The sequence below is a fragment of the Muntiacus reevesi genome, chromosome 6, assembly GCF_963930625.1.
Source record: "Muntiacus reevesi chromosome 6, mMunRee1.1, whole genome shotgun sequence".
NCBI lineage: Eukaryota > Metazoa > Chordata > Mammalia > Artiodactyla > Cervidae > Muntiacus > Muntiacus reevesi.
In genome coordinates, this window is record NC_089254.1 from 8,890,335 (window position 1) to 8,900,681 (window position 10,347).

The 10,347-nt window shown below is 39.5% G+C and overlaps 1 protein-coding gene and 1 long non-coding RNA gene across 3 annotated transcripts; one reads left to right on the forward strand and one right to left on the reverse strand.

Moving 5' to 3' along the window:
- Window positions 1–4: 4 nt before the first annotated feature.
- MTERF1 (mitochondrial transcription termination factor 1) lies at window positions 5–7,216 on the reverse strand. 2 transcript variants are annotated; one of them, XM_065939688.1, is made up of 3 exons: window positions 7,157–7,216; window positions 6,560–6,621; window positions 5–2,484 (listed from the first exon to the last, which is right to left on the reverse strand). In XM_065939688.1, the coding sequence occupies exons 2-3, from the start codon at window positions 6,562–6,564 to the stop codon at window positions 1,296–1,298; spliced, it is 1,194 nt and encodes a 397-aa protein (XP_065795760.1). In that variant the 5' UTR covers window positions 6,565–6,621; window positions 7,157–7,216; the 3' UTR covers window positions 5–1,295. The 2 variants fall into 2 exon arrangements, with proteins under 2 accessions (XP_065795760.1, XP_065795759.1); XM_065939687.1 differs by lacking the exon at window positions 6,560–6,621 and having other exon boundaries at window positions 7,157–7,206.
- A 69-nt stretch (window positions 7,217–7,285) lies between these two features.
- Window positions 7,286–9,143, forward strand: LOC136170979 (uncharacterized). Its single transcript, XR_010663723.1, has 3 exons — window positions 7,286–7,373; window positions 8,491–8,550; window positions 9,036–9,143. It is a non-coding gene; the product is annotated as an uncharacterized lncRNA (long non-coding RNA).
- The last annotated feature ends 1,204 nt before the right edge of the window (window positions 9,144–10,347 follow it).

The window sequence follows — 10,347 nt, forward strand, 5'->3', positions numbered from 1 at the left end:
ATCATTTCTTTAAACTACATTCATTAAGCAAAAATATTCCTTTATTTAGACTTACATTTAGTTTTTCATCCATATATTTACAGGAATTTACAAACAGTAACTTACTAGCCATTCCAGAAAGGTAAGTGGACCAAAAAAGTATAAGAGGAAGAAATACAGATATGATACCAACGGTATACTTCTTCACCTGAATTATTAAATTATCTATTTGTTATATTAGTCTATTTGTTGCTGTAACAAATTATCACAAACTCAGTGGCTTAAAACAACACAGGCTTATGATCTCCTGGTTCTGCAGGTCTGAAGTTTGACAAGGGTCTCACTGGGCTAAACTCAAAGTCCTGAGTTTAGCCTCCCTCTCTGAGCACTAGGGGAGAACGCTTCCTCGTCCTGTCCACTGCCTAGAGGCCACCTGCACTCCTTGGTTCTTGTCCCCTTCCTCCTACAAAGCCAGGAACAGTGGGGCAAGTCCTTCTTCCATCACATCACTCTGACCTCTCCTTTAACCTCCCTCTTCACTGTCAAGGACCCTTATGATTATACTGGGTCCAACCAGATAAGCCAGGATAACCTCCCCAACCCAGGACTTCAAATTAAGGTTCTTAAATCATATCTGCAAAGTCCTTTTGTAATATAACAAAACATATCCACAGGTTCTGGGAATTAAGACATTGAAATCTTTGGGTTAACTATTATTCTGCCTCTCACAGTTGCCCCCATCTTCAAAGAAATTAGGATATACCCACAGGAAATTTAGCCTAAACTGGAGGAGCCATGAGGCATACTAATGATTTAAATGGAGCATGTAGAATTTGGATGAAGAATCCCTCCTCTGTGTTGTCTTATTTCTACTGACACTGTATTTTGAAGATGAACTATAATTAGATATATAGAATAACAGGATAAATAGTTGCTATTCAAAACCACGATAAGAAATAGAACTATCTAAATCAATCTCTCAATTTTTAAATAGGAACAGAAGCCAAAAAAGCTTATTTTGCATTTTCTTTCTACACATTGTTCTGCCATAGCACTCAGCAATGACCATCAATACAATATCCACAGCCTATATCATAAAATTGGATGTTGTACTATTAATAAATCAAACTACAGAAGAGGTAGCGGGGAAGACTATAACTTGGATATACTGACAGTGAGTTTTTATGAAACTTTAAAATAAAATATCCAAAGGCACATTACATATGTATATGTGGTTAAAAATACAAATCTCTCCTTTTTGAAAGGTCCAAATTCAAAATGAAATAATATCACTACATTAGAAGACTGACTTTTGCTTAATTCTCCAGAGAAATGTTCTGCTCAATATATAACTTTTTCAATTTAGCATTATATCTTTTTTGACTCCAAGACAGAAGGCTGATGTTTGATGTACTCAAGTCATAGCCAATGTTTACCAATTCTTTGATTCGACTCTTTAAAGTACTTATGCTTGAATCCAAAATCCGAGGATGTTCAATTATTTGTGAAATGTTAACTTTTTCTTCTATGAGGCAGTCTATTTTATCATTAAACTTCTTCTCTCCCAAGAAGATCACATCTGGATAGCTTAAAACAAACTTCCGTATCTCTTTTGCAGTACACCCAAGAGAGATCAGTTTTTCTTTGATATTTCTGTAGTTTCTTCTCATACAGTCACTGGAAAGGTCTAGGATTTTAGCTCCTGGACCACATATCAGACTAAGCAGCTCCTCGTTATTCAAGCAGAACGTGGACTGTAAAAATTCAATATTAGTTTTTATCCGTTTGGTGCTCTGAATTAAGATGAAAGGATTTTTAAAAATTATCTTCCTGACAAAATCTGTGGGACCATTGTGACCCAACGACAAACAGACTTCTTGCAAAAATTCAACCATCTGTTTATTCAGATTAAGACTATTGGAGAAGGTACGCGGGGCATTGGTCAACAATCGACAAAGGTATTTATGGGTCAATCCAACTGAGTAGAGGAACTTTATGTTATTCTCTAAGTTCAGGTTGTCACTGGACCGAAAAAAAGATTCAGGAGAACGTTCCAAAATATTTACAATTTCAAGGTCTGATGTCACAATTCTTCTCCACAGATCCCACCGATTTGAAAGACTTTCAGGCGTGCGAGTCATGGCTCGTGGGTATCTTGATATGATGCTAGCAATCACTTCTTTGCTGGCTCCTTTAGACAGAAGGAATGTCTGCAGGTCCTGCTCATTAGTATCTGTCCTGTTAAAAACTCCAGGCTGTCGCTTCCTTGCCATGTCAACATCTACTCCCATGGTAAGTAAGTTATTCAGCAGTTCCTCATTTTCCAAAGGTTCACTGTCTGCGTTATCACATTTCTTACCGAAAAGCCTAAATGAAACTGATTTAAAGATGATTTCTGTTGAAAATCGGATCATCCAACATCTTGAACCAAAGAGATAGTTACTTCTCACATACAAGAGGTTTCTTGGCGCCATAATGGTCAGGTAGCCCAAACCGTATGGAATGCTGTATAAAACAACATACACAGTATTACACACACACACATGTTAAACAGCTAACAGATTTCATCATGATCCTGTATTGTGGTAATTTCTGTAAGAAAACACTAGAGATCCAGCTCTCCTGGTTCTGTGATAACAATCTCCCCACCACACTCCCACTCCCTGGCTCACCACTTCCGATTATCTGTGGGCCAGGGGCCACTTCTAGTCTTAACACAAATAAAAGCAGCACACAGCAACAACACTGCCCCAGAATCATTCTTGCCTTTACTTATTTGGTCCTGCCTGCACAGGCTACCCAAAATCAATTGCCTCTTTGCATCTCTGCTTTATGTAACTGCTTTCCAAAGCTTTGACTTATTTTTACTAACTGATGTTTTCAATTCTGCCTTGTCTTCTAACCTCCCAGATTCTTGGCCTTGCATTTGCCCACAGATACCAGCCTCCTTTGCCTCTTGCTCTCACTTTTTGGTTATCAAACTCTAAATCTAGTCCTGAAAACCAACACTTCATACTATGTTATTTCCACCCTAAACACCTTTTTCTAGGTTCATGGTATTCTTTAAAGCCATCCTTAATTCTTATCCTATATGGATCTCTGGTCAACAGCCCTGATCCCAATCTCCATGTCACTCAATTTACCCTAATGCTCCCTCAGTTGTTGGGTTAACCCAACAACTCCAAACCGATTTTCACTTCATTATGACCCAGTTGGGATATTTCATACACAGTGTCCACGACATGTGGAATTATAAAGAGAAGTGAGATGTACACATTTAAAAACTTACTTTTGCCATTCTCCTTACCACCATTTTACAGAAGACTAACTCAGGGCTCCCTGCATCTGCTTCACAATACATATAACTTTGATCAAAAGATTAAAACCTTGACAACTCATTTTCCTGATCATTTAGAAATGGGACATAAAATGTATCAACTTATACATGACAATAATCATAGGTCCCTATTAAAACAAATATCTCTGTTTATAGGAAATATTTTAACAGAAAAGCAACAGAAAAGTTTTTGTCTTGCTATCCAAATTGTCAGATGATTTATGCTCCTAAATTGCTTATGGTCTGAGTCATACAATACATAACACTTTACCAGTACTTTCTCCTTTTCAGACTATATAGCTGTGACAAACTGCTCTTAATTTCTAATTACTTACAATGGGCTCTTATTACTTAAAAGAGGGTTCTCCCTCTTCCTCTCTCCTAATTAAGCATAAAACAAAGAATAGAGATAGATGGCTCCAACTCACTGCTACTATCTCTGGGCTTGAGATGCTGCTTTCAAGATCCATAAAAGAAAAGTTCCTCTGTGCCTATCCTTTTAAATACTCCAATTTAACAAGAACTTGGATTATGCCTACTGGCTGGGAACATTCTAATAACTCAGATAATCCATTAATCCTCAAAGAATTAGGAAAAGATTCCAAAACTATAGATTCAAGTAACATTCGAACAAAATGCAGGTCACTCACAAAGTAAACAGGAAACAGCAAAAGCATGTTTTAAGACTGCCCTATACCCTGAGTTCATTATTCTTCATGTCTTCATAATAACATATACTCTGTAACTACATAATCTTCCAAAAATACATGAAGACAGAAACTTAAAAGTAGCTCAAATACCTCCTCTCTTCCAGATGCTCAGGGTGACCTCTACTGGATAAAGGGGCAGAACACTGACAGCTCTAGATAAAACCGGTGCTTTCCAAAGAGTGGGTGTGAGATGATCCAATGGGATACAGGACGAAAACAGTAAAACTCTAATTTATACTTGTCTTGGCCTTTTAAAATTTCTACTTTTTACATGTTTCATAATTATACAATATAGTAATAACAGTACCATAAGACATGTATATAACTAGTCAGTAAATATACATATGTTGAAGGTATATTTATAGACCTTTTTAAAATTAAGATTGTATATGATCAAAAATGTCTAAGACTACTCCTTTAGACCACACTCTACTCTTGAGAAACAGAGCTGAATGAGTCACAGTAAGTTCAAAAGAAATTCTACTGATGGCAAACTGAAAGTAAAAATATATGCCAAACATCTTAACAAAAGAGCAAGAAATTAAGACTTCTGGATATGTTATAGGTGGATTTGTCTTTGTGTATAATTCATTCTCCGTGGACATACCTTTCACACAAATTAACAAGTCCAAAACCAAACTGAGCATCTTTCCCAGCCCCCAAACAAATGAGCCCCCCTCTAATTAATGAAATCACCATTACTCTCATAACAAAAAATGTGAACATAAGCTTTGCTTTTTTTCCTTGTCCTCGAACCCAGAGTCATTCATTCATGTAGACTCTGCTTCTTCACTATCTCTGAAACCCAATCCCTCTACTCTTCGCTAAGTCTCTCACTCAAGACTATCAGTCGCTTAACTCCTTTCTCTAATATCAGTCACTCAAAAGTGCCCGCCACAGAACACTTATGAAACAAACATGTGGTCATGTCCCTCACTTCCTAATTAGACACCTCTGTAGCTCTCCCCTGAAAGGTAAAATCTTCAGACTGGCCTTTCTAGCTAGCTCTTCCATTTTGCAATCTCACAATGAAACACCATAGCCTGTTAAGTCTCTGGTCCTAGACATCCTTGACCATTCTTGTCTTCCTGAGTTTTTAAAGCCACTCTGTCTTTCAGAAAGGCCCATCCTTCTAAATCTATCCATAGTACAAGATGCCATTCAAACAGTATTTTCCCACAACTCTTTAACTTAACAAATACTTCAAGGTGAAGTGAATCATTTGTTTTATAGTAATTCATTACTAAGGAGCCTAAAATTAAGTCTTCTATTTAAATAGGAAAAAACTGAACTGGCCACAAAAATTTGGTTTTGATTACAATATTATAAATGAAAAAGTTGGAGCTTCCCCCCCTCCCCCCCAATATCAATAGTATGGGCAGGATCAGCTAAACCTAAAAACAATGGTAACTAACATCAACAATTGGTAAACATAGGAGGAAATAAGACTTCCAAATATCACTGTTGGAAGGGAATTTGATACCATCTATTGTATCTTTCAACCCAGCATTTCTACTTCATGAAGATTATCCAAAGGAAATGAAGGACAAGAATGCACATTTGTTACTTCACAGAAAAAAAAAAAAAAAAAGATGAGCATTATAATAGTTTGTGGGAGTAAAAAAAGAAGGAACCCAAATGGCCACTAAGAGTAGAATGATTTAATAAACAGTGGTGCGTCACTACAAAGAGGCTTCCCTGGTGGCTCAGAGAGTAAAAAACCTGCCTGCAATGCAGGAGACCTGGGTTCAATCACTGGGTGGGGAAGATCCCCTGGAGAAGGGAATGTTTACCAACTCCAGTATTCTTGCCTGGAGAATTCAATGGACAGAGGAGCCTGGTGGGCTACAGTACATGAAGTCACAAAGAGTCCCACAAGACTGAGTGATTAACACACATCAATATAACATTACACAGCCTACTCTTTAAAAAAAGGCAGATCTAACACAATAAAAATATGCCCTAGGCATTCTAAGTGGCAAATTGCTTAAGAGTGTGGCTAGGATAATATCACTTACATGAAAAGGGGAGAGGGGTATACACAGAGAGGGGATAAAAACGGGGGAAGTTATTTTTCAGGTTTCAACACAAAAAAAGTTACACCTGCTAAATATCAATGTTATTTTACTCTCTTAGCACCCAGTCTCCCTTCAAAATAGTCCTATGACACCTAGGATGGTGAATAAATATTTAAGCAGCCTAATGCAAGTAGTATCAACTGACTCAATCTATAAATTAAAAAATAATTAATATTCCAAGTTATTTCCATCTGTCTCTCAAATTGACGTTTTTAATTACCAAAGTCATTACTCCAAGCGTTAAAAGCCAAAGTTAACAAGTACATGGAAAACCTCTGTACTTGTGAGGTCTAAGGGATAAAAGTGAGTTTATGTTCCCCTCTGCTCCACAATTCCCCGGACAAGGGGGCTTTGGATGGAAATGGGTAATCTCTGGTTACACGATACTGCATTCCAGTCAGTCTTTCGACAAAAAGAGCTAAGTTTGAAGATCTTTACAGAAATTCATTTCTCACCTCATCTGTCTTAAGGACAGAGGACTTTGCGTTCCTCCAGAAAAGCGGGAAAATAGTTGTCCCTAGAAACAGAAAAAATAAAGAAAGGGGTACAAAATGTTGTCAGGACTCCGTAATACAGAAAAATGATCAATCTCACTTAACAGTGCATAATGTTTTCGTAAAATGCATAATTTTCAGCATACTAAGCATCTCTCAGAGATATTGGGAAGAAAATGCTAAGTACAAGCCCGAAGATGAAGGGAAAAGGCAGCAGAATCACGAGGATAATTTGCAAAACCCAGAACTAAGTGCTTCACAAACATCACCTTACTTAAAAGGTAGGCATTATTCCTAAAGTTACAAAATGAGAAAAAGCGCCGAGCTCCCTTACTAGCTTGACTTAGCTGGTGGAAGCAAGTTTCGAACCTACGCGGGTCTGTAACTCAAAAACCCTACGGGTATTTCTACGAGTTCCATTCCGCGGGTTCTTCGGGCCCTCGTCCTCCCACAAGGAAAGTCAACCAGGGGCTGCGCGGGAATGGGACTCAGTTACACATCACAGCCACCCAGACCCGATTCTAAAAAGAAAAGGCACAGCAGCAGCGAGTCACCAACCTCAACCTGGAATACAACAGGGCACGGGAAAAACCCTTTCCCGTCTCCTCTGCAATCTCGCGAGAAACAGAGGGACGGAAGTGGACAGAAATAACTTCCGGTGACGGGCCGCGCATATAGGTGACGTCACGCCTCTGGCACCACCCCTCCCCTGCGGCCGCGCAAAGCCTTTCATAGCCCGACGCTGGGTCCCGGCAGGGGGCAGCAGGAGACCGCGGTGAGCGCCTTCTGGGAGTATTTCGGGGGGCGAAACGGGACTCGGGGAAGCCTTCCAGCCACCCGGCCAGAGGCCCTGAGTTGCTGCTAGACACCGACATGAAATGGGAAAATCACTATTATATACATGAATTTTGTAGCATGATAGGTTGATACGCTTATTTATGTGATTAACATGATGTAGATGAAAACTTCAGCGTTTCAGTTCAGTTCTATTCTGTCGCTCAGTCGTGTCCGATTCTGCGACAACATGGACCGCAGCACGCCAGGCCTCCCTGTCCATCGCCAACTCCTGGAGTCCACCCAAACCCATGTCCATTGAGTCGGTGATGCCATCCAACCATCTCATCCTCTGTCGTCCCCTTCTCCTCCTGTCCTCAATCTTTTCCCAGCATCAGGGTCTTTTCAAATGAGTCAGCTCTTCACATGAGGTGGCCAAAGTATTGGAGTTTCAGCTTCAACATCAGTCATTCCAATGAACACCCAGGACTGGTCTCCTTTAGGATGGACTGGTTGGATCTCCTTGCAATCCAAGGGACTCTCAAAATTCTTCTCCAACACCACAGTTGAAAAGCATCAATTCTTCGGCGCTCAGCTTTCTTTATTGTCCAACTCTCACATCCATACATGACTACTGGAAAAACCATAGCCTTGACTAGACAGACCTTTGTTGACAAAGTAATGTCTCTTATAGGGACTTAGATTATCAAAGATTATTTCAGACTTAAGCAACACCATGGTTTGTTTCCATTGATGTCTTGTAGGCGATTAGTTCTCCTGAAGAGATTAGTTCTTCTGAAAATAAGTTCCATATTTCCTATGTAAAATTTTCTGGTTACAAATATATCTTAAATGCATATTATAAAATGCTGAATAAGAAAAGTATAATAATGGTCGGATAAGAATGGTGTATTATTGATTCATTTTTTTTCTTCTCATATTTTTGCAAAGAGGTTTACTCATTAAGGATTAAAAATATTTTTCAAATCCCCAAAACGTCGTCATTACCTACAGTAGGAGAAATGACTTGGTTGCCATTGGCATTGCATTAGAATGGAATCTTTATATACCTTGTCTGTGTTTTATTCATTATTCACTATACCCCCCACTGTTTTCAGGATGAGGGGATATGGTGAAAATCAAGACAAAGCCCTGCCCTCCTGGACTTTATTTCCAAGGTAGGTCTCATTCTCACCCTGAATGTCTGCTCATCTACATTCTTCCCCAAGACCACAGGTGACCCAAGCCTCTACTAAAATGATGTAATTAAGAAAAGAAAGTGTGGTTGGAATCACTGGGAACTGTGTGTGGGAGAAGACCAGTGGCAGGGAGTAAGCAATGATGAAGAAACAAAGGAAAGGGGGTGAGGTGAAGTAGTAGCATGGTAGAAGAGAATTTTTCCTAGAAACTGTTCTAAAGTTTTTATCTTTCTGAATTTGTTATAAAGGCTAAAGTAACTCAATTTTTAAGTCAAATTTATATTGTCATTATTGTCATGTATCTCTTTTTACAGTTCTCTTCCTTTTCTGCAACCATGGCAATATAAGATCATATATGTGCTTCTTTTTTTAAAAAGGGGTATAGCCAAAAAATGTCCAACCTACCACACAATTGCACTCATCTCACATGCTAGCACAATAATGCTCAGAATTCTCCAAGCCAGGCCTCAGCAGTACGTGAACCATGAACTTCCAGATGTTCAAGCTGGATTTAGAAAAGGCAGAGGAACCAGAGATCAAATTGCCAACTTTGTTGGATCATCGAAAAAGCAAGAGAGTTCCAGAAAAATATCTACTTCTGCTTTATTGATTATGCCAAAGACTTTGATTCTGTAGATCACAACAAATGGTGGAAAGTTCTTCAAGAGATGGGAATACCAGACCACCTTACCTGCCTCCTGAGAAACCTTTATGCAGGTCAAGAAGCAACAGTTAGAACTGAACATGGAAAAGCAGACTGGTTCCAAATAGGGAAAGGAGTACATCAAGGCTGTATATTGTCACCCTGCTTATTTAACTTATATGCAGAGTGAAGTGAAGTGAAGTGAAGTCGCTCAGTCGTGTTCGATTCTGCGACCCCATGGACTGTAGCCTACCAGGCTGCTCAGTCCATGGAATTTTTCAGGCAAGAGTACTGGAGTGGGTTGCCATTTCCTTCTCCAGGGGATCTTCCTGACCCAGGGAACGAACCTGGGTCTCCCACGTTGCAGGCAGACGCTTTACTGTCTAAGCTACAAGGGAAGCCCTATATACAGAGTACATCTTGTGAAATGCCAGGCTGGATGATGCACAAGCTGGAATCAAGATTGCTGGGAGAAATATCAATACCTCAGACACGCAGTCAGCACCACCCTTATAGCAGAAAGTGAAGAACTAAAGAGCTTCTTGATGAAAGTGAAAGAGGAGAGTGAAAAAGTTGGCCTAAAACTCAACATTCAGAAAACTGAGATCATGGCATCTGGTCCCATCACTTCATGGGAAATAGATGGGGAAACTGTGGAAACAGTGTCAACTTTATTTTCTTGGGCTTCAAAATCACAGCAGATGGTGACTGCACCCATGAAATTAAAAGACGCTTACTCCTTACAAGAAAAGTTGTGACCAACCTAGACAGCATATTAAAAAAAGGAGAGACGTTACTTTGCCAGCAAAGGTCTGTCTAGTCAAAACTATGGCTTTTCCAGTAGTCGTGTATGGATATGAGTTGGACTATAAAGAAAGCTGAGTGCTGAAAAATTGTTGCTTTTGAACTGTGGTGTTGGAGAAAACTCTTGAAAGTCCCTTGGACTGCAAGGAGATCAAACCAGTCAATCCTGAAGGAAATCAGTCCTGAATAGTCATTGGTAGGACTGATGCTGATGCTGAAACTCCAATACTTAGACCACCTGATGTGAAAAACTGACTCACTGGGAAAGATCCTGATGCTGGGAAAGATTGAAGGCAGGAAGAGAAGGGGATGGCAGAGGATGAGATGGT